At 38.2% G+C, this 22,641-nt stretch overlaps 11 protein-coding genes across 11 annotated transcripts; 4 read left to right on the forward strand and 7 right to left on the reverse strand. All coding sequences in view use genetic code 12, as the record gives it.

Annotated features, from left to right (window-relative positions):
• Nucleotides 1–22: 22 nt before the first annotated feature.
• HST6 (ATP-binding cassette alpha-factor transporter) lies at nucleotides 23–3,634 on the reverse strand (the record flags this gene model as incomplete). Its single annotated transcript, XM_049326945.1, has 1 exon — nucleotides 23–3,634. The coding sequence occupies one exon, from the start codon at nucleotides 3,632–3,634 to the stop codon at nucleotides 23–25; it is 3,612 nt and encodes a 1,203-aa protein (XP_049181883.1).
• A 455-nt stretch (nucleotides 3,635–4,089) lies between these two features.
• On the reverse strand, nucleotides 4,090–5,145 carry KGF56_000981 (uncharacterized protein; the record flags this gene model as incomplete). Its single annotated transcript, XM_049326946.1, has 1 exon — nucleotides 4,090–5,145. One exon carries the CDS (start codon nucleotides 5,143–5,145, stop codon nucleotides 4,090–4,092), a length of 1,056 nt encoding a protein of 351 aa, XP_049181884.1.
• A 133-nt stretch (nucleotides 5,146–5,278) lies between these two features.
• KGF56_000982 (uncharacterized protein) lies at nucleotides 5,279–6,121 on the forward strand (the record flags this gene model as incomplete). Its single annotated transcript, XM_049326947.1, has 1 exon — nucleotides 5,279–6,121. One exon carries the CDS (start codon nucleotides 5,279–5,281, stop codon nucleotides 6,119–6,121), a length of 843 nt encoding a protein of 280 aa, XP_049181885.1.
• A 222-nt stretch (nucleotides 6,122–6,343) lies between these two features.
• On the reverse strand, nucleotides 6,344–6,925 carry KGF56_000983 (uncharacterized protein; the record flags this gene model as incomplete). Its single annotated transcript, XM_049326948.1, has 1 exon — nucleotides 6,344–6,925. The coding sequence occupies one exon, from the start codon at nucleotides 6,923–6,925 to the stop codon at nucleotides 6,344–6,346; it is 582 nt and encodes a 193-aa protein (XP_049181886.1).
• A 442-nt stretch (nucleotides 6,926–7,367) lies between these two features.
• Nucleotides 7,368–8,372, reverse strand: KGF56_000984 (TFIIH complex subunit; the record flags this gene model as incomplete). Its single annotated transcript, XM_049326949.1, has 1 exon — nucleotides 7,368–8,372. The coding sequence occupies one exon, from the start codon at nucleotides 8,370–8,372 to the stop codon at nucleotides 7,368–7,370; it is 1,005 nt and encodes a 334-aa protein (XP_049181887.1).
• A 2,658-nt stretch (nucleotides 8,373–11,030) lies between these two features.
• Nucleotides 11,031–12,350, forward strand: KGF56_000985 (glucose-induced degradation complex subunit; the record flags this gene model as incomplete). Its single annotated transcript, XM_049326950.1, has 1 exon — nucleotides 11,031–12,350. One exon carries the CDS (start codon nucleotides 11,031–11,033, stop codon nucleotides 12,348–12,350), a length of 1,320 nt encoding a protein of 439 aa, XP_049181888.1.
• Nucleotides 12,351–12,885: 535 nt separating this feature from the next.
• OPI3 (bifunctional phosphatidyl-N-methylethanolamine N-methyltransferase/phosphatidyl-N-dimethylethanolamine N-methyltransferase) lies at nucleotides 12,886–13,545 on the reverse strand (the record flags this gene model as incomplete). The annotated part of the gene is made up of 1 exon (XM_049326951.1): nucleotides 12,886–13,545. The coding sequence occupies one exon, from the start codon at nucleotides 13,543–13,545 to the stop codon at nucleotides 12,886–12,888; it is 660 nt and encodes a 219-aa protein (XP_049181889.1).
• A 961-nt stretch (nucleotides 13,546–14,506) lies between these two features.
• ARG11 (Arg11p) lies at nucleotides 14,507–15,445 on the forward strand (the record flags this gene model as incomplete). The annotated part of the gene is made up of 2 exons (XM_049326952.1): nucleotides 14,507–14,588; nucleotides 14,763–15,445. 2 exons carry the CDS (start codon nucleotides 14,507–14,509, stop codon nucleotides 15,443–15,445), a joined length of 765 nt encoding a protein of 254 aa, XP_049181890.1.
• Nucleotides 15,446–15,495: 50 nt separating this feature from the next.
• On the reverse strand, nucleotides 15,496–16,584 carry KGF56_000988 (uncharacterized protein; the record flags this gene model as incomplete). Its single annotated transcript, XM_049326953.1, has 1 exon — nucleotides 15,496–16,584. The coding sequence occupies one exon, from the start codon at nucleotides 16,582–16,584 to the stop codon at nucleotides 15,496–15,498; it is 1,089 nt and encodes a 362-aa protein (XP_049181891.1).
• Nucleotides 16,585–18,132: 1,548 nt separating this feature from the next.
• Nucleotides 18,133–19,197, reverse strand: KGF56_000989 (uncharacterized protein; the record flags this gene model as incomplete). The annotated part of the gene is made up of 1 exon (XM_049326954.1): nucleotides 18,133–19,197. The coding sequence occupies one exon, from the start codon at nucleotides 19,195–19,197 to the stop codon at nucleotides 18,133–18,135; it is 1,065 nt and encodes a 354-aa protein (XP_049181892.1).
• Nucleotides 19,198–21,971: 2,774 nt separating this feature from the next.
• Nucleotides 21,972–22,379, forward strand: KGF56_000990 (uncharacterized protein; the record flags this gene model as incomplete). Its single annotated transcript, XM_049326956.1, has 1 exon — nucleotides 21,972–22,379. One exon carries the CDS (start codon nucleotides 21,972–21,974, stop codon nucleotides 22,377–22,379), a length of 408 nt encoding a protein of 135 aa, XP_049181893.1.
• Between the last annotated feature and the right edge of the window lie 262 nt (nucleotides 22,380–22,641).

Raw genomic sequence — 22,641 nt, forward strand, 5'->3', positions numbered from 1 at the left:
AACATGTTTTCCATAAATATTTTTATATTCTTTCAATCGCTGAACCTCTGTTTAATTCGATTACTCTGTCAACGTGTTGCATTAGTTTCTCGTCATGAGTGATACAGAGAATGGTGTACTGATGTTTCAAGCTCATAATCAATTCCATGATTAGTGTAGCGTTCGTTGGATCCAAGTTTGAAGTACACTCATCAAATATCAAGATCTTAGGACGCCTTAGCAAAGCCCGAACTATCGACAACCTTTGTAATTGTCCTCCAGAAAGTAACGTATTGGCACCTTCTCCAATTCGAGTATGTATACCTTCCGGAAGAGATACAACAAAGTCATACATTCCACAGTGCACAAGGTGTTTGTTTAACTCCTCCATAGATATTTGTTTTATGGGACTGATACCGTAGATGAGGTTTTCCAATATGGTTCCTTCAAAAAACTTTGGGAATTGGGGTACTATACTAATTGTTTCTCGAAGCCAATCGATGTTAACGTTTGAAACGTCCTTGTTGTAAATTTGTATAGAACCAGTATCTGGCTTTAAAAGACGAAGAATTAAAAACGATATAGTTGACTTTCCAGTTCCAGACTTTCCAACCAACCCTATCAATTGATTTTTTTCAATACAAAACGTGACGTTATCAAGTACGCTTTGATATCCATATCCAAATGAAACGTTTTCAAAACACAAAACAGGATTCTTAATTCGAGGTATTATCTCTCCGTCATTTTCAATTCTCGAAAATGGAATGTCTTCAAGCAATTTGACAATAAAGGTGCCCGCCCTTTGTCCTCTAGTGATCTCTGGTAGCTGATGGATCAAGCTAGATGCATTTGTCAAGGTGAAAGTTAACAATGTTATAACTTGTAGGAGCTGCTCATGATTATATTTGTAAGTTCCCGCTAACTCCATGCCAAAGTATAAAATTACCCCCGTGGCTATTGCAGTGATCAACTCGTTAATAGCAAGTCCGATGCCAGTTTGGATAGCTCTGTAAGTTCCTTGACAATGCAAGTCCCTCATATCTTTTTCAAATTTGTCATAAAAATGCTTGTTCATGTAGAATAATTTTATTGTTTTAATAGATGTCACTGTTTGATGAAAAAGTGTTTCAAGAGTAGCAACACTAGTTTTGTATCTATTCTCCGCGGACTCCAAAACTCTTCCATAAGCAGCTGTAATTAGGAAAATAAGTGGAACGAATGAGATTCCAACCAACGCAAGCTTCCAGCCAGAAACAATCGCCCATATGATTCCTAAAAGTACCATTACAAAAAGATTCACCGCAACAGAAAGAAATGAGCTTACCAAGTTTCTCAAGTCTCGAGTATCATTCATCAACAAGGTAGTAATCTGTGCTGGTTTTATGTTTTCAAAAAAGGACATATCTTGACCATTAATCCTTTGCAAAGACAACTTTCTCAAAGAGATTACCCACCTCTCGCTAGCATAAGACAAACAAAACTTTGATGCATAGGCAGTCATACCAACGAAAAGGGCAACAGCAATGGAAACAGATGACCATTGAATAATTGCTTTGTCGATGTTTTTCCCAATCGACGCATCAAGCGTAGTTGATAGCAACTTTGAGAAGCAAAATGAAAATACTGGTGAAGCTCCGCCTTCTAGTATTGATAAGATTACCCCGAGAATAATAATTGCCTTTGCATCAATTGTTTCGCTGCAGTATTTGAGAATAGCCAACACCCCCATTAAGTGTTCTGACTCCTGAACTTGGGCTTCAATATCTGTATCTGTATTGGATTCTATCAGCATTTCTTCAACCTCTATACTACATCTCTTCTTTTCGTGAGTAGATGCCTCTGCTGCTGCTGCTGCTGACTTGTATCTTTTTTTCAAACTCTCACTGGTGAAAAACAAACTGTTTCGAAGGTTTCTAAATCTACCTTGCTCTATAACTCGTCCGTTCTCCATTACAACAACATTATCATCCGTCTCGATGTGATTGTATTCGTGGGTGATTACTATTGTAGTTCGTCCTCGTCTCCAGCTATGGACTCTTTTTATCAATTGTTGTTTGGTTTCTTCATCCAAGGCACTAAAAGCTTCATCCAAAATTAAAACTGGCGAATCTTTCAATTTCGCTCTGGCAATAGCTAGCCTCTGTCGCTGTCCACCAGATAGCGATGATGACGTAATCTGCTGATCTAAATCCAAATCCAACAAGGCAAATTCGGCAGCATCTCTTATCATTTTTAAAGGAACACATTCGAGTGACTCGTACTCATCAATAACTGCAAGAGCGACATTCTCACGAATCGTCCCTTCAAATACTATAGGCGTCTGTTGCACTAAAGTTATATTTTGAGATATCCAGCTTGGGTCAAGTAGCTCAATGTCAATACCATCAATTGTGATGTAGCCAGAAGATGCGTACAATTTCATTAAAAGTAAGGGAATTGTTGATTTTCCAGATCCGGAAGTACCAACTAAATAATTCATTTTATTGGGTAAAAACTTGAATGATACATCATTCAAGACCAAATTATCCCTTGCAGGATACTTGAACCTAACATTGATAAATGAAATTTTTCCGAAACAAGACAAAGGAAAACACTGGTGTTTTTTTTCCTCACAATTCTTTTCAGAGGACTTGTTCAAGTATGTTGATATTCTTCCAGCAGCTGCATGTGCTGTGTTCATCACGGCCATCAATTGACTTATCTCGGAAATAGACTGGCCCAACATTAAACACGAACTAAAGCAAGTAAATACCTGATTGATTGTAACTTTACCATTTGTTAATAAGAAATTACCAAACCAAAACCCCTGAACAAACATCATCAAGGTTAAAAACTTTAATACTCCAGAATTCGCAGATACAGCATTGGCTACCCCATAGTAGGCTCGTGCAGACTCGGAGACAAACCTGTTAAACTTTACAAGCTCGATATATTTCCCGTTGAACGCTCTTACACTCATTGGCGATACTAAACACCAATCCATGATTTTGCTTGCCTTTGAAGATTTTTCATTTTCGTCTTCTTGATTCACACAACTCAACCTTCCAAAATACCACGCAAAGGCAGCCATCACTGGTGCAGAAGCCAATATAATCAAAGCGATCGCCCACGATTGAATAAAAGAAATAACCGTTAATCCTAAAATTAACGCCGCCGTTTGTATCGTTTCTCCAATAATCTCTGAAGTACCTGAACGCAATTCTTCAATGCATCTATTTACTTGAGTCAACTCTCCCATTATATTTGGATTTAAATCATAAAATTTGGTATTTTGGTTCAAAATTTTGCTAAATACTTGTCTCCTAGCTCTCAGTTGTTGAATTTCACCAAACTTCATCCATGTGGAAATACCCAACGTGACAAAAACCATCTTCCCTACACCAACAATCATGAGTCCTCCACATAATATCAAACATTGCTTGATGAATTGGTCATATGACTCAAATTCTCCAAGATAATAGTCCAGTAGCGCACCCATTATATTACCGTAGATCCATGTATTTAACGGAGTGCTCACGGCTGATGTACACATATAGATTGTCCCACGTAAGAATATAAACCAGTCCTTCCTCCAATCAACAAACATAAAGATGTTTTTTTCGAGATCGGCTTCGATCTCCTCTACATCTTCATCAAACCTGTGCTTTTCATCCATGGTGTAAAATAATTGGGAAGACATAAAGAAAGGAAAAAAATAAAAAAATAAAAAAAAGAATCAAAAACAGTAGCAAATGTGGCCTACTGATCGGTGAATGAAACCAATATGAATCATATTTGATAATTGCTACTTTATATATGTATTGCAACCTTGCCTCCTGAGTATTGTAGCCTTCCGATTAGTCCATCTTTATTGTCTATCCTGATGTTCTTATTTATTGCAATGGCTGCGAAAAAAAAATAATTAGTCCTGTTTGGGAAAAAATAAGGAAGATTACTGAAAACGGTTTTTACAATGAAAATATACCTTTTGGGTGGAACCAATGAGGAAGGGCCATTGATTCCCCTTTCTTCTCCCTCCTGCGTGTCTTGACAACTTTCCTCTGCTCGATGGTCTCGTAACAAGCTACTAGGTGTTGATAATCTCGTAACAAGCTACTAGGTGTTGCTCCACTATCTCGCTCTACTCGATAGTGTCACCTCTTTATCACCTTTTGACAACTTTTCTCTGCTCGATAGTGTCACCTCTTTATCACCTTTTGACAACTTTTCTCTGCTCGATAGTGTCACCTCTTTATCACCTCCTGCTTCGTGTCCTGTGTTTTTAGTGCCTTTGTTTTCCACCTGGTAGTTTTTAAGAGTTATGCTTGTGTACACAATAGTTATTACAAGCAATATCACCAAAATAATCAAGCTCTTGTAGCTAATTTTGTCAAAAAATGCATTAATAATCTCGGCTATCAATTCAATGGAGATTTTCAGTCTTGCAAATTTCATTGGATCTTGGTTCCGACACTTGTCTAACAAGCTGCATTCATGATCAATGACTCGCGGTCTATCTGGAGAATCGCATTTATTCCTCAAATATTCCCTAGAACAAGCTGATATTTCCTCTAGGATTTGTATAGAAAACTCTTCAATCTTTATCTGTATATCAGAGTTAATTGTGGTGATGGTGACGTAAATAAGATACACAATAAACGACCATAGTATCAAGTTGATAATTAGTTGTAGATACAAGTTCAAGGTGTAGGGGGTATATGGATCAAATATTCTTCTACTATTGCCACTATTACGTTCAGCATATTGTTGATGCAACGGCAGTGCCAGCAGCAGCACCAGCAGTAGCAGCAGTAGCAGCAGTAGCAGCAGCAGCAATTGCCTCGATTTTATAGGAGACTGATCCTCAAACGATTGCAACTCACGCTGTCGATTCTTTCTTCGTGGTGAAAACATGACATGAGCAACATTGACGGGGTTTAATTTGTGAGTTTCCTTTCCAGCGATATTCAAATCCGGGTGGGTATCAAGAATGGTTTGAAGTTCTTGCTTTTCGGTCTCTTCATCATCCAATCGATTGTAAGAGCTTGTGGTGACATCACCACCACCACCATCATCATCATCACCACCACGAGCAGTAATATACTCTGTCGAGTCAATTCTATTCCTGATAGGGGTCGACTCAGACCCAATTCCATCAGGTGTAATAGGTGAGAGTTCCCGTTCCATTTTTTCTTGAGCCCCAAAACGTTCTTTGAAAGCGCCCCTTAGCCCTGAAAACAGTTTTTTGTTTTCACTTCCTGCTCATCTGAGCTTTGGTTGCCTTTTTTTTTTTTCGTTTTTTTCCCGCACCCCAGTGGATATGACAAAGACCCTCAAAAGTATTATACAAACATTCAAATATGAAGAAGACGATGGTTTGGTGAAAATTGGCGATAATGTGAAAATATCAAAACCTTCAAAAAGCGTGAGATCTAGTAGCAGATCTAGTAGCAGATCTAGTAGCAGATCCAGTCCCAGATCCAGTCCTAAATCTAAAAGAGCAAATGTTGACACATCTGAATTACCAGATCTAAGACACTCGCTAAATTCGAATCTTGAAGTTTTATTTGTGGGGTATAACCCAGGTGTACAGTCTTCGATCCAACAGCACCACTATGCGCATCATTCTAATTTGTTTTGGAAACTATTCAACCAGTCAAACTTGTTGGAAAAAGTTGCTGTTAAGATAAAGAGTGATGGTGATGATTTACAGAATTTGATAGCTAGGGGGTGTACACCAGCTGACGACTTTGACTTGATCAAGTACGATATAGGATTTTCAGATTTATCTTTAAGGTGTACCCAAAGGGCAGAGGATCTAACAGAGGCAGAGAAATTTGATAACTTGCCTCGGCTAATAAAGGAGATTAATGAGAGTAAGGCAAGAAACGTGGTGCTAATAGGGAAAGGAATTTGGGAGGTTTTTGTAAAGTATTACAAGCAGCAGCTAAATATGAAGTTTCTGTTGACTAGGGATAACTTTGTTTGGGGTGAGATCAAAACGGGCAAGGATGAATTGTATAACAAACTCATCGAATACATTTACTCTCAAATACCACTACAAACAACAATATATGTCTTTCCTAGTACATCAGGACTAGTTGCCAGTATGAAATTTCCCGAAAAGTTGAAACTATGGCAGGATATGGCAGCTAATATTTGAGAAACTCCTTCCACTATCGAGCAAAGCGAGAAACAGTCAATGCTGTTTCTCGATGGTGGAGCATTGACTGTTTCTCGATGGTGGAGCATTGACTGTTTCTCGATGGTGGAGCATTGACTGTTTCTCGATGGTGGAGCATTGACTGTTTCTCGATAGTGTATTCTCACTCACTATAGAGAGCGTGTACTTGATAGGACCATCTCGCTCTGCTCGATAGCCTGCTCAACTTTTCCAAAGCTCGTCAAATGCATTATTTATATCTTTATAGAATTGGTCTGTGCTATCCAGATTGTCAGTTTTTTCTCCCAAATTTCCAAAATTCTTTACAAACGCAACGTCCACAAAGGCCTTGATGGCAAAACATTGAGGTATATCGTAACAACTTTGATAATGCAACAATTTCAACGCATCATTTTGCAAGTTTTTGCAAACGCGTACTTTTTCTTGTTTATCAAGACAAGGAAGTTTAAATAAATCGAAAAAGGCTGAAAACTGGTGATAGCATTGATGTAGGCTATATTCTAACTCGGCACAATTAACATCGGTAACTTTATTTATCTGATTAGCTATTTTGAAATTCCCAAATTCCAACTCTTCTTCGCTGCTTCTTGGTGGTAGCTGCGAGAGTATTCGGTTAACCTGTTTAACACGCTTTGATGATTCAAATTTATAAGGTGCTTCTATTTCACTTTGATTTCTGACTTCGGGGTTCTCCTTGATTAGAAACTCTTTCAAATCAGGAGGTAGGTTTTTACCTATCTCCTCTAAGTCCTGTTTATCCTCAGACTTGGAGAACGGCCACATAATTGGAGAATGGAAAGATTGGTGGTGGTGGTGGTTGGTATAATAAAAAAAGAAGAGAGATAAATTGAAAAAAAAAAAGAGAAACGTATAACAAGAACTTGTTGGTGAAGATCATATCATACAAGTTGACTAGACAACGAACCAGCACTATCGAGCAACACTGTCGAGCAACACTACCGAGCAACACTACCGAGCAACACTATCGAGAAACACTACCGAGCAACACAATCGAGAAACACTATCGAGCAACACTGTCGAGCAACACTATCGAGAAACACTATCGAGCAGAGCGAGATAGTGTTGTAACAAACTACTAAGTATTGCTCCACTATCGAGCAGAGCGAGATAGTGTTGTAACAAGCTACTAAGTATTGCTCCACTATCTCGCTCCGTTCGATAGTGTCGCTCGATAGTGTCGCTCGATAGTGTCGCTCGATAGTGTCTAACATGAACGTTCAAGAACACCTTCAAATATTCTGCTCACCTCTAATTCCAAAACGTCTCTTATACTTTCATCTGTAACTTTCTTTCTCAAGGAATCGATTTTCTCAATTATAGCAAGTCTCAATCGCGATATAATTGGAAATAATCTGACTAATTCCGTAGCACTAAATTTCTGTAAATTACGGGCAATGGCTACACCCCTACCATTATTGTTGGTGATGCTAATATCGCCGTCATTCTTTTCCTCTGCTACATGAACTTTCCCTAGCTTGTCATACCCGTCAATCAACAAGCTTAACTGCAAGTCCAATTTCTGGATAAACTTGAAGAAGGCAATCATCTTTTTTCGATCTAAATCAAGAAATTTATCTCGTACATTTGAGTTGATCCATAATTCATCAAATAATGTTTTGTAATGGTTTATATAATCTTCCAAATCACCCAATATCTTGATATAGTACTCTTCTTGGCCAAAAAGACGTTGCTTTTGTGCAATGGAAACCCAAAGTAGATCAATTACAGAATCTAAATCTTGAATCAATCGAGGACAAGAATATGAAACAGTTGTTTCTGCTTGTTGTTTTACAAACTTTCTTTGGATTTGAAGGAGTTGTTCATCCAAGTACCTGATAAGTTTTGATTGTTGGTCCGATGTAATTGGAGATGTATATACTGGGGGGAAAGAATCAAATTTAGCAGTGAACAATCGATAAGACTCAGTAAATGGCAAAGTAACTTGATGCAATTTGTAAATATCGGCATTGCTAAACTGTTTCAGTTGTTCGAGCTCTCTCATTGCCTCATTGTGGTCCTTTAACTCTTCCTCAGCAAGATTCGCATTATTTTGTAGTGTTGATGGAGGTGATTTGTCATCATCGTCATATAAATCTGGATTTAGATCAATATCGTTGTTTTCTAGCTGTGTTGTGGGGAGACTAAGCGGATTGATTTCTTCGTTTGGTGCAGGATGCATCGGACTCATTGGCGTTATTATTGGTTCCATTGGATAGAAAACTATCGAGCAAAGGCACTATCGAGCAAAGGCACTATCGAGCAGAGCGAGATAGTGAGCAGCACTGATTGGTTTGTTAAAACAATGACTAGCTTGTTAAACTGACTAGCTTGTTAAATACTATCGAGCAGTACTTAGTAGCTTGTTATAACACTATTGAGCAGAGCGAGCTAGTGGAACACTATTGACTGAAAAGTAGTCTGACTAGTGTCTGTCTGAAAAGTAGTCTGTCTAAAAAATAGTTTGTCTAGAGTCTGTCTGAAAATTAGTATGTCTGAAAAAATTAGTATGTCTGAAAATTAGTTTATGTAGAATTTGTCTAGAGTCTGTCTGTAAAGTAGTCTGTCTTTTAAAGAGTCTATTTGAGAAAGTCTGGGGTAGATTTACTGGGTCATAATATTTCGTCGCAAAATAATAAACAAAGTGATTTCGCGACAATCCAGTAAGGACTTGCTGCGAAAAGCAAAATTGAAATGTATGATAATAGTGTCTTGTACTGATTTGATACTTGCTACTCAAGGAAAAGAATAAAATGGTGATCTTCTCTGCATATTGAATGATTCTGCATACTGGTGATTATCTGCATACTGAATGATTCTACATAATGATTCTGCATAATGATTCTGCATACTGGTGATTATCTTTATACTAGAATCATCTCGCTTCGCTCCCTAGTGGAGGAGTATGTAGAGAGCAGAGAGGCGGAATGTGTTGTAGTAGCTAGGATCATCTCTATATTGCACAACTATCGAGCAGAGTGAGATAGTAGTGCATTTGATAGTGGAACACACCGGTTTGATTTGATTGCACCACTATCGAGCAGAGTGCATTCGATAGTGTTTAATAGCAGAGTGTCACTTTAAATGATAGTGTTGGTGTAGTCAGTGCAGCTCCACTATCTCGCTCCGCTCGATAGTGTTTGCAAGTTTGAGAAACCAACTAGGTCATCAGTTATAAGGAAAAGAATAGAAGGTGATGTAATTTTGAGAGCAAATTTGCTTACCCTATATGTCTCTGCTTCAGCCACACATTTACATATATGTAGGTGCACTAATATAGATGCACCAGGGGTGAGAAGAAGAAAAGAAAAGTAATATCTTGTATGTCGTATGTATATACATTCTAAACTATCGAGTGGAGCGAGATAGTGGAGCTACACTACACCGACACTATCATTTAGTAAAAAGGGGAAAAAATAAAATAAATTTGCTCTTTGATGACGATTGGTTGAAATATGTGTAAAGCTTAATTGTCGGCACCGAAAATAAGATACTCAAAGTAAATAGACACCCATAGACAATCAACATAAGTATAAAGTAAATAGAATCAAGACGCAAGTATCAAACAGCTAATTAAGTAGTAGGCAAGAGTCGGTGGCAGCTAGTGTGCAGTATCTCCCTTTGCTCGATAGTGTCGCAACAGAATTTAAAACGCAACTAAAATAAACAGCAATTTAATCAATATATATCGACACTATCGAGCAGAGCGACACTATCGAGCAGAGCGACACTATCGAGCAAAGCGAGATAGTGTCGCTCGATAGTGTCGATAGTGTCAAGAGCTAGTGTCAATGCTGTCGACGGACAGTGCTGCTCCACTATCTCGCTGCGCTCGATAGTGTCGTGTCGATAGTGTCGTGTCGATAGTGTTAATGATGTCGACGGTCAGTGCTGCTCCACTATCTCGCTGCGCTCGATAGTGTCGTGTCGATAGTGTCGTGTCGATAGTGTTAATGATGTCGACGGTCAGTGCTGCTCCACTATCTCGCTGCGCTCGATAGTGTCGTGTCGATAGTGTCGTGTCGATAGTGTTAATGATGTCGACGGTCAGTGCTGCTCCACTATCTCGCTGCGCTCGATAGTGTCGTGTTGATAGTCTCGTGTCGTGTCGTGTCGCTAAACTTTATTATATCATACTCTATACCTTATATTTGAAAATATATACTAAACATAGCATGTATAGAATAGGGAAAAATATATACCTAGTCATATACCTAGTTCAGGAAAACAGGAAAAGACACGACCCAAGTAGTAGGCAAGTATCGGTGACAATCAGTGCTGCTTTACTATCGAGTAGAACAAGATAGTGTCAATAGTGTCAAGAGCTAGTGTGCTCCACTATCGAGTAGAGCAAGATAGTGTCGCTCGATAGTGTCGATAGTGTCAAGAGCTAGTGTGCTCCACTATCGAGTAGAGCAAGATAGTGTCAAGAGCTAGTGTCGCTCGATAGTGTCTTAATTGCGATATCACCGTGACGCTAATCTCACAAAACCATTTTAGCTCAAGAGAAAAAAGAAAAAAAAAAGCGCGCGCGCCAATCAGTTATGCACTACTCACTCACCTTTTGGCTTTTGTTAACAAACTATATTGACCTGGTACGCTATTTAACTGAGTTAAAAACCTATTGGCTATTTCGCTGAGTTAAAAACCTATTGGGTTCAACTGGTGCTATCTGAGCTACCTGATCCGTTTCACAGATTATTGTCATCTTGAAATTTTTGACATATCAAACCCGTGTGCATCTTATTTATCTATCTCTTCTCTCTCTCTCTCTCCCCCTATATATATATATATATATTTGTTTCTGCTTATCTATTCGAGAGCTTCTTCTTATTGCTATATCTATACTTGGTAAATTTGTTATCATAACATGCCAGTGACGGAAATCAATACTTGTCCCTCAAATAGGGGAACACAATCTTCAAGCTTAAATGTACAAACAACCGAAACTGAAACTGAAACTGAAACTCAACCTCAACCTCAACCTCAACCTCAAGCTCAAGCTCGAGTTGAGGACGAACTACCTACTCAACAACAGCAACTTCAACAATTTTTAAAATTACAGCAACTACAACAATTAAAGGAAACGAAATCGTATCATGATGATACTAGCTTGACCAATGACGCTCAATTTCACATAAATACTCCTCATGACTGTATCCACAGTAAATCGCTTCCCTTTATAGATTCACTGAGTAATCCCATATATGCAAATAATCATGATATACCAAACAAACGTGCCAATACTTTGAATAGTAGTAGCCCCACTACGCTGTGTCCTATTGCATCAACTCATATACATCCACCAACTTTTACCACCACCACCACCACCACCACAACCATACCCGCCACCACCATACCCGCCAACCTCTCGCATCAAGCGATAACCTCAAAAACAATTTCAAAACCACAAAAAAAACCAGTTAGGAGGTACAATCTTGATTACTTCAACTCATTCAGTAATTTGAATATCTTGACCAAAGGACATCAACAGCAGCGTTTCCACTCGGAGTCACCATTATTTTATTCACAATATTTACAACCAAATGCACAATTTGTCGGGGAACAACAATCGGGTAAATCAAGATTTCTCATTAAAGTCGAGTTTAAAACTGTCGATTTGTATAATTCAATGGTTACCGGTTTTTTACAAATAAATGGATTAACTAAAGATCATTCGGAAATTACAACATATTTCAAAGGAGAAGTTATCAATAATCCACTAAATACCCCAACATCTCGCCACCACCATTACCAGAAACCGCTATTGAAAGGTTACTCATTTATGTCAGAGAATAAGGAATGGGGATCTTATCCCCAAAATGATTTGGAACATTGGAAAAAATTGACAAATTCATCAACATTATCTACAGAACAGTTCAAGTCAAAATTGGAAAACATCCATCGTGGCGATATTAATGAAGCTATGAATAAGGATCGATTAATTTATATGAGATGGAAAGAAGAGTTTTTATTACCAGATTCAAGAATTAAACTGATTCCAAATGCATCATTTGAAGGATTCTATTATATCGTTTTGAATATCGGTGGTGGTAAGTCACATAATAATGGATTCAAAAGTGGCTCAATCAGTGGGTTATACTATCATAATTCTTCTGAGAAATTCCAATCTTTATCATTACAACATGTTGTAAACCATGGCGTTTCAGGAGTATTTGACTTTAATTAATGAGCAGGCATCATCACACTACTCCACACCAGACGATACAATACAAATCACTTTACGGTTTACTCCACAGATTCAATCCTCTTGTTGCTCTTTTATTTGCATTTATTTTTCAGAATTAAAACTCTCTTCAGTTCTACACATTCACTTTCTTCTTCTTTTAATACTACAAGGTGTTTTCGTTTTTAATACTACAAGGCGTGTTTTTGGCGGCATAATAAATCAGACTTGTCTCTATATATATACATACTCCTATACATCCTCTCTAATCCAGTTTGGCACGATTAGCATAAACCTTAGCTGTGAATGGCTCATCAAACACTTTCGAGCGAAGCGAGATAGTGGAGCACACTGACTAGCTACGACACTTTCGAGCGAAGCTAGATAGTGGAGCTGCTATCAAGTGCTGCTATCAAGTGCTGCTATCAAGTGCTGCTATCAAGTGCTGCTATCAAGTGCAGCTATCAAGTGCTGCTATCAAGTGCTGCTATCAAGTGCTGCTCCACTACGCTCTGCTCGATAGTGCTATACATCCTCTCTAATCCAATTTGGCACGATTAGCATAAATCTTAGCTGTGAATGGCTCTTCAAACATTAAAGCAACCTTGTACATGATGAAAACAAACAAGGAAATAGCAATACCTGCTGGTTTTCCGTACCATAAAGCAGTACCCAAGAAACATAAAGTAGATCCATTATACATTGGGTTATCATTGATATTGAATGGGAAATTAGTAACTCTTTGCTTCATCAATATGCCGAAATAGTCACCCAAGTAAGTACCAGTAATACGCAAGGCCCACATCGAGCTAATGACCAAAACATTACCAAAACCAAATGTAGCCATTGCTATACTTTTGACTATTGTTGAATCAACAAGTGGTTGGTAAGTTGGTTGATTAAGAAGACAATTTCTATACACATGATCACGATAAACACCAAGTGAAAAAATGACCAATGCTAATAAATAGCACCCTCTTCTTGCCGAACCAACAATCTTGGTAATAAAGTGAGTACGGTATTCCAAACGCGCTACAACGTTCCAAAATATAGGATTGAATGATATACAAGCGATAGTATAAAGAAGCTCTTGATTGATGGTGATATAATATGGCAAATTACGGACAAGGAATTGAATATCCTGAACAAGAGTATTCAACTCTTGAGTCAACTTGGTAAGATCTGTTTGGGAAGACATTTGCTTTTGATCTTGTCTTGTCTTGTCTCGTCTCGTCTCGTCTATAAAGAGTTGTTGAGGAGAGTTTTTCAATTGGTGAAATTTTTCACCCGCGGCTTTTCACATATTTAACGAATTTAACGAATTTCACAACTTTCACAACTTTCACAACTTGCACGTTTCCCCAACATTGAGGATTAACGCGCTTACGCACGAGCCTGCGAGTTTCATGGGGAGGGAATTAGGGGGAAAAAATAAATAGTGAGACTTGACTATCGAGCAGAGCGACATTCTCGCCACTATCGAGCAAAGCGAGATAGTGGAGATGTACACCCAGCTTGTTGCAGTTATGACACTATCGAGCAAAGCGAGATAGTGGAGATGTACACCCAGCTTGTTGCAGTTATGACACTATCGAGCAAAGCGAGATAGTGGAGATGTACACCCAGCTTGTTGCAGTTATGACACTATCGAGCAAAGCGAGATAGTGGAGATGTACACCCAGCTTGTTGCAGTTATGACACTATCGAGCAAAGCGAGATAGTGGAGATGTACACCCAGCTTGTTGCAGTTATGACTAGTCTCTCTCTACTCTTTTTACCAACTAGTCTCTCTCTACTCGTTTCACTCGTCTAGTCGTCTACCCTTTCTATCGACTAGACTCGTTTCACTCGTCTAGTCATCTAGTCGTCTAGTCATCTAGTCGTCTAATCACCTAGTGTTTCACGCGTCCAGTCGTTCAACATCAGCTAACAGCCTGGTTAGCTCAATCGGCTAGAGCGTGAGACTTTTAATCTCAAGGCTGCGGGTTCGAGTCCCGCATCGGGCTTATCAAGTAATTTTTTTTTACTCATCGCATTTTAATTTTTCACTTTTTTCACCTTTTTTCATTTGATATATAGATATAGATATAGATATATATATAGATGGATAAACTTTACAATTCTATTTGGCAGTAAATAGTTTTGGGTGGTGGGACAATATGGAGGAAAATGAAATACGATATCACCATGGAGATAATAGTATTCATCCTGTAAAGGAAATCACGTTTGGGGCAATCTCAGGTATGGTTGGTAAATTAGTTGAATTTCCGCTTGATACGATAAAAGTTCGACTACAATCAAATCATTCAAGAAATGTATCCACAATAAAGATGATTTCGGAAACGTACCATTGTGAAGGAATAGTTGATGGTTTTTATAAAGGGTTGAAGGCGCCTCTTCTTGGGGCGTCTTTAGAGACTGCTATTTTGTTCAGTAGCTATAATTATGCATCGATGAAATTTGCTAAAAGCCTAAAAGTTACAGATACTGATATACTCCCACTTTGGAGTAAATGTGTCGCGGGCGGGTTTGCCGGGTTTATGGCTAGCTTTGTATTGACACCAGTCGAGTTGGTAAAGTGCCAGTTACAAGTTGTCAACTTAATTGGTGGCGGTGGAGGTAGCACTTTGTCACATTCATATACTTCTATTATAAAGTCAACATTAAAGAATAATGGTATTAGTGGTTTATGGAAAGGATTGGAATCCACAATGATTAGAGAAGTTTTTGGAACCGCAATTTGGTTCGGTACATACGAATATATCAACACCCACTTTAAGAGTACCACCAGCCCAACCATTATCAAGAATGATAATATACAATCATTATTCAGTGGTGCCATGGCTGGGATAACCTTCAACTTTTGCATTTTCCCTATAGATACTATAAAATCAAATATCCAAACTCATGACATTTTAAATAACACCAAGGATAAACATTTAACAACTGGTTTTTGGCAGGAAACTAGGAAATTATTACTGAAAAAAGGTGGGGTGTTAAACTTGTATAATGGGTTAGGGATCACCATGATACGGTGTATACCTGCAAATGCACTACTATTTTACACTTATGAGCTATTGAAACGTGAATTTTCGTAGAATATAAATGGTAAATACAATTCATATTGTCTAAAATAGTCTAGCTTATCTCAAAAAAGCAAGTTTTTTGCTCTTTGTAAATCATCTACATTTATCAAATCAGAACCCAATTGGAACAAATCGGCTAAATGCAGATCAACTAAGTTCAAAGGCCAGGTAATATCCCCCCATACTCTAGTACCTAGTCCATATTTATGAGCCACATCGAAATGCCCCTTTAGTGTCTCCTTTTGAGTTTCATCAAACTTATTCCTTAAACTTGTATTATATTGATCTCCCAACAACTCCTCAATTCCACCACTAGCAATTCTTGATAATTTACTCCATTTTTGCAAATAATCGTCATCTGCTGATGAGTTGAAAGAACTTAACGGGCCATCCAAAAAGACATAGCGAACCGATTCTTCTTGAACTTTCTCAACTGGCAAGTTTCCAGTTATTGTCAAAACCAATGGTCCTTGATGTAAAGTATCATCAGTTGCATTGTAATACGTCAAATAACTGCTATCAATAAATGGTTTCAAAAGTGGTTTCAAAGCATCGTATGTTGAGTTGGGTTCCGTTTTAAAGTCGAACCAAAGGTACACTTGTTGTTCAGGATCATTATAAAAAATGCTATGCTTAGTAGCTTGAGTGGCCAGAGTCTCACCTAGCAATGCATTGCCACTACCATCAGTAAATTCAAAGTCAGGGTTAGCATATTGCAAAAACTGAAACAAAGGGTTAAGATATAAATTAAATAGCGTATTGATTGGGTGCAAAAACACTTGGTTATGACCAACGTAAATTTCGTCATTGCGGAAATATAAAGTTTCATTTGGTGTTGTTGTTACATCGGTAGACTCTGTAGTTGTTCTTTGCAAAGTATAGTTCTTTGGGAAATGCCAAATATCGCTTTCAATAGATACAGCACCGACCCCTAGAGCATCGAATAACGGGTGCTTTCTCCAATAATCGTTGTGAGAATGTAATGGCTTGGGATAAACATCTCGAGTCAAGCCTTCTATCGTGTAATTAAAGGGCAAGATGGGTGTTTCAGATAGACTACTACCGTTATATTGTAATATCGAAGCAGAAGAAGTATCGTTAGAAACCGCATATCTTGGATACAACGTTGGTGGTTTAAATACGTTGATCATGACTACAAAAGCTGGAAAGTTAACTTTTACAAACTAACAAACACCCGCCACAAGGAGAAAATATGATATAAGCAACAACTATTTAAAGTACTCTCCCCATCCGGTGAAAAAAAAACAACCTTTAAATCCCTTTCCTTTTAACCATATTCATTTTTTTTTTTGGGCCGAATTCGTGATGAGATCATTTCTTTGCGTATGCCAACGTGGGGTATAACTGACCCGACGTTTGCTTTTCGGCGAAATTTTCACCGACGACTGCAAAGCGTACTAAAAAAGAAAAAAGAAATACACGTGTTTAACCAGAACCAGTAAAGAGATGAGACCTCGGTTTCGTAGTAGCTTTATGAGAAGCCACAAGAGTTTCACGTGGGGCCCTCATTGAGCCCTCTAATAACCTGAACATAGTAGACCACCACTTACTTTTCAAGTACAACTTTGTTGAATGTATCACGTGACGCATAATGGAAGTTATAGAAATAAATGCTACTCACAGCAACAGCAACAGCAACAAACAATGCCCCTACTAAGGCAGTAATTACGAGAATAAACAGAAAAAGAAAGAATTTTTTATAGTCCTAGTCCATTTCGAACACAATGATTTTATTTATTCTACAATGTCACAATTCACTTTGCTATTATTTTGCTGCGTTTGAAAAAAAATAAACTCTTGCGCCATTCTGTGGATCAATTGTCTACCCTTGGATCAATTGTCTACCCTTGGATCAATTGTCTACCCTTGGATCAATTGTCTACCCTTGGATCAATTGTCTACCCTTGGATCAATTGTCTATCCTTGGATCAACCCATGCTAATCAAAGGTTTAGTAATGAGATGTGCACCAACAGTTGTAACCATAGCAAGAATATAAAAGATTGCTGAGTCAATTCAGCTAGTTTTTGGGCAAATTGAGGACCTAGCTTCATTGTATTCTTAGTAGTTGTATATACACATGGTTCAAAAGATTAGATCCTCTAAACTCTCGGCAATTTCTCAAATAGACAAAATGCTAAACTGCACTTTTATTGTCTACATCAAGTCAGAATAGTTGTATTTGCTATATAATAGCCTTGATTTGTGTATTATATTTTTTTTTTTGCACCCAAAAAGAAAAAAATATATATATGAGAGAGCTTATTTCATTTGTATGATACAGTCGAGACAGTTTTACACAGATACAGGGGCATAGACAAATTCTATGGGCATGGACAATTTCTATGGACATGGACAATTTCTATGGGCATGGACAAGTTTATATGGTGTTATCTTCTCTAGCCAGTGCTGCTCCACTATCTCTCTCTGCTCGATAGTGTTGACCATATTGCTTGATACGGAGATTATAAAGTACTTATAACTACAATTACATATACTTTTGAGCTGTATTCTTTTACCACAGGTATTACTAAATTGAGTTTGTTACAAAAACAAAACTAAAATCATCAAAATTTATTGTTTTCTTTTCCATAGTTTTAACTAAAACAATTTCACTGGGAGAAGATGAAAATGGAGAAGAAAAAAGTGTCTACTACTTGCTTTTCAATTCAAAAATCTTCAAGCTTTAACCCGCTTTTTCAAGTTTAACAATTTGAAAATTTCCACCAACTTAACACTGCCAACAAGCAATTCCTCTTTGAAGTAGAATAAGAAAGCGGTTGTAAGAATACTTTGACTGAGCTTGATAACTAAACCACCATATAAACCCTCAAAACCTTCTTCATTGATTATTTTTCTAATTTCCTGAAACATTGATAATTGAGGAACATTCTCTTCGTTTTCTTGTTTCAAAACTTTCTTCTTGATATGGAATCTCGATTTTAAGGTGATGTATGGATAGGTTAAAGAAGTTGCAATCAATTTTCCAAAAGCTCCAATGAAAAAGGCTTTAACTGATGTAAACGAAGCACCATTTGCAATTATGGCATTTTTGATTTGCTCGAAAATTGTATATTGAATAATTGGATTGACTACCAATACCAAAGCAGGCAAAACACCCGCAAACAAGGTTCCAACACCATCTTTCTCAATGATATTCAAAATAGTCTTGAAAGTTGAATTTGACGAAGCAGCTTTGCCAGCTTCTCGTTCATCCTCATTCTTTTTCTCGGCAGCAACCATCATTCTTGTATTTGCGACCCAAAATGGGTTTGTGCCAATACAGGTGACAGCGCCAGCAATTGCCCCAGTAACAATCGATTGGAGCGTGGATAATCCTGCTTGTTTCCTCTTATTTTTCTTATTTGCTTTTAAAAAGATATTTGAAGTCAACTCGTAAAAATAGTAATAAATAAAATTTGTGAGCATGATTCCATATAAAGCGCTCTCTAAACCGGAATATAAGCCAGATACTCCCTTATCACTAATAATCTTTTTTGCAGCAACAAACGAAGAGTTGTTTTTCAATCTTTGCAATAGACATCCATTGCCAAGATGATGGGGTTCACCATTGGAGTTATCCACCACCTCCTCCTCCACCAGCGTCTTTGTCTTTGTCTTCTTTTTCTTAGCTTGTGTTTGAGCCAAGGTTGACAAAGTTACCAATGGATATGTGACAATCATTGACAATGCGCCACCACCGGCTCCAGCAATTGCATGAGCTATTTCTTCCGTATCTGACATTATTGATTAAAGGAAAAGGAATAGATGAGAGGGAAAGAGAAGAGAAAAATAAATAAAGGTGGAAAATCAAAACATGTCAAAACAAACCAGTTAGGAGAGAGACAAAGAGACAAAGAGAAGATGGGATGATAGAACAAAGTCTAGGGGGGACACTACTCACTAATAGAACATTGAAAACGGTTGAGCCAAGTCCGCGCGCTGCTGTTTGCCTTTTGCGCTCACTTCTTTCTCGCCGTGAAGGTGCCAAGCGAGCTAGTGGAGTAGTATGTAAGTAGTGCCTCGGATCTAGCGCGATAAATTCATTACTAGAACCAAAGGAAGAAAAAAAAAGACGGGGTTTTTGGTTACATTGGTTTAAGAGCTGATAAATGCAGACACTAGACACTATCGAGTGACACTATCGAGCAAAGCGAGATAGTGGAACACACTAGCTCTTGACACTAGACACTATTGAGCCGAGCGACTAGTCGACACTCTAGCTCTTGACAATATCGAGCCACAGCCAATAGAAATGCACTAAAACAATGTAGAGAGAATAAAAAGTGTTCTTTGTATGGGCTGTTTTTTGTCATGTGCAAATTAACAACAACAACAACAACAACAACATCAATCACTGATTTTTCTTGAGCTGCAACATCAAAAGAGAAAGTGGGGTTCGGTCACGTGAGCGACACTATCGAGCGACACTATCGAGCAAACTAGCTCTTGACACTATCGACACTATTTCGCTCTGCTCAATAGTGGAGCACACTAGCTCTTAACACTATCGACACTATTTCGCTCTGCTCAATAATGAACCGCACTAGCTCTTAACACTATCGACACTATCGAGCGACACTATCTCGCTCTGCTCGATAGTGTCGCTCTGCTCGATAGTGTCGCTCTGCTCGATAGTATCGCTCTGCTCGATAGTATCGCTCTGCTCGAGTAGATTATAATCAAGTCACACGAGATACACGAGATTAAATTGATTTGATAATCACAACAAGGCACACGTGAATTAATTGATTCGGTAACTTACATGAGATACACGTGAACAACCAACTTGAGGAGATTACTATACTAGTATTAGGCTTTCACTCTGTTAGTGTAGTTGTACTAGAGGATCACTAGTGTCGATAGCAGCTAGTGTAGTTATACTAGAGGATCACTAGTGTCGATAGCAGCTAGTGTGCTCCACCATCTCGCTCTGCTCGATATTGTCGAGGTTTGAGAGTAGTCAGTGTGCTCCACTATCTCGCTTCGCTCGATAGTGTCGATAGTGTCGGTGGCCGCCAGTCAGTGTTGCTTAACAGTGCTGCTCCACTAGCTTCGCTCGATAGTGTCGATAGTGTCGGGAAAAAGAATACCAAAAAAAGGAAAAAACTGATAAAATTGTCAATGATAGACTATCTAAAATTTTAATCAATTTTGTTCCCAAATTGGCACAACTACTATTTTGGGAACTTTTTACTAAAAAAAAAATTACAATGGTCAAATCAAAAAAAGAGGGAAAAATAAAAGAAAAAGTACACGTTTTTCGATTTCCAATCGACACTATTGAGCAGAGCGAGATAGTGGAGCAGCACTGACTACTCTCAAAAACACCTGTTTGTTGCTCCACTAGCTCGCTTCGCTCGATAGGGTTGCTCAATAGTGTCATCACTAATATCGCTACAAAGGGTGCTCCACTATCTCGCTTCGCTCGATAGTGTAGTTGTGTCGGGAAAAAGAATACCAAAAAAGAGCAAAAAACTGATAAAATTGTCAATGATAGACTACCTAAAATTTTAATCAATTTTGTTCCCAAATTGGCACAACTACTATTTTGGGAACTTTTTACTAAAAAAAAAATTACAATGGTCAAATCAAAAAAAGAGGGAAAAATAAAAGAAAAAGTACACGTTTTTCGATTTCCAATCGACACTATTGAGCAGAGCGAGATAGTGGAGCAGCACTGACCAGAGACACTATTGAGCTCTGCTCGATAGCGGAGCAATACTGATTAGCTTGTTATACCACTATCTCGCTCTGCTCGATAGCGGAGCAATACTGATTAGCTTGCTATACCACTATCTCGCTCTGCTCGATAGCGGAGCAATACTGATTAGCTTGCTATACCACTATCTCGCTCTGCTCGATAGCGGAGCAATACTGATTAGCTTGTTACAACACTATCTCGCTCTGCTCGATAGTGTTGCTCGATAGCGTCGATAGCATCACGTGTATATCATGTGACCCATTCTCTCATTTTCTCACTTTTGCAACAAAAGGCAAAGATGTTCTCTCCTCTTTATTCCAACTTGTTTCTTTTACCAAATCTCCCTTGTTTACAAACAATTGTTGATCAAAAGTAGCTGTATTTGTCATTATCCATTCCATAAATGTTGATTTCACCTTACTGAAATCTTTCCTTGATCTCGTTCCAAATCAGGTGACCTTTTTTACTATTAACAATTCACCTTCTTCATTAATTGGCTGGTGGCCTTTCACGAAATCTTTGTTTTTGTCAAAGTACACCATAGTCACGTGACTTTAGAGAAAAGGAGAAGTCAAAAAAAAAAATCAACTTGCAAAGCTTTCTTTGTAGAAGAAGCTCAGGCAAAGGCTTTAAAAGAAAAGGCTTTAAAAGAAAAGGCTTTAAAAGAAGAGACTTGAGAGCAAAGGCTTGAAAGCAAAGGCTTTAAAAGAAAAAACTTGAGAGCAAAAGCTTAAGAGCAAAGGCTTAAAAGAAAAGGGGTTTTACTTTGAAAAGAGGTTTACGTTAAAGAGTGGTTCTACTATTCACCATGTCGATGAACAATCTTGCTGCAAGGTCTACAGAAACCCAAAGAAGTATCGTTCGAAGATACGGGATATTCGCCGCGATTGCCGTGTCGTTATTCCTTATTGGTAAAAAACATATAGCCTATGAAAAAGAACAGCGTCATAAATTGGAAAATGATGCCGATTTAAACAATTCCGATAATGAGTTTGCTATAAGTGTGAAAAGACCTGGTTTTCCTGAAAATAATCCAAATTTAAACTACGACGATATTAATAGGCAGAGTAGATATATTGGTACCGGAAACGCTTATAGTTCGAGAAGACCAGGAGATCGGTTGAGTCTATATAGTGTTCTTAAAATGAAATGGTTTCCGGAAGATAAGGAGAAGGAGGCTCAATATTACACACCCTCACAAGAGGATAAAGTTGTAAAGTAAATTACAAAGGAGGCACACCATCGAGCACAACGGACTAGGAAAGATGGATAAAGCTGTAAAGGAAATTGGAAAGGAGGGCTCACTTTTACACACCCGACACTATTGAGCAGAGCGATCGACACTATCTCGCTCTGCTCGGTAGTGGAGCAGCACTGACTAGGAGGCTAAAAGAAATGCAGAGAAACTCAAGGAGCAAGGAAGCGGAAAATTACGAAAAAGTTTTGGCTAATACGTTTTCATATGTTCAAATGTTCAAATTGTA

The sequence above is a fragment of the Candida oxycetoniae genome (genome assembly GCF_023343755.2).
Source record: "Candida oxycetoniae strain CBS 10844 chromosome Unknown scaffold4, whole genome shotgun sequence".
NCBI classification, from domain to species: Eukaryota; Fungi; Ascomycota; class Pichiomycetes; order Serinales; family Debaryomycetaceae; genus Lodderomyces; species Lodderomyces oxycetoniae.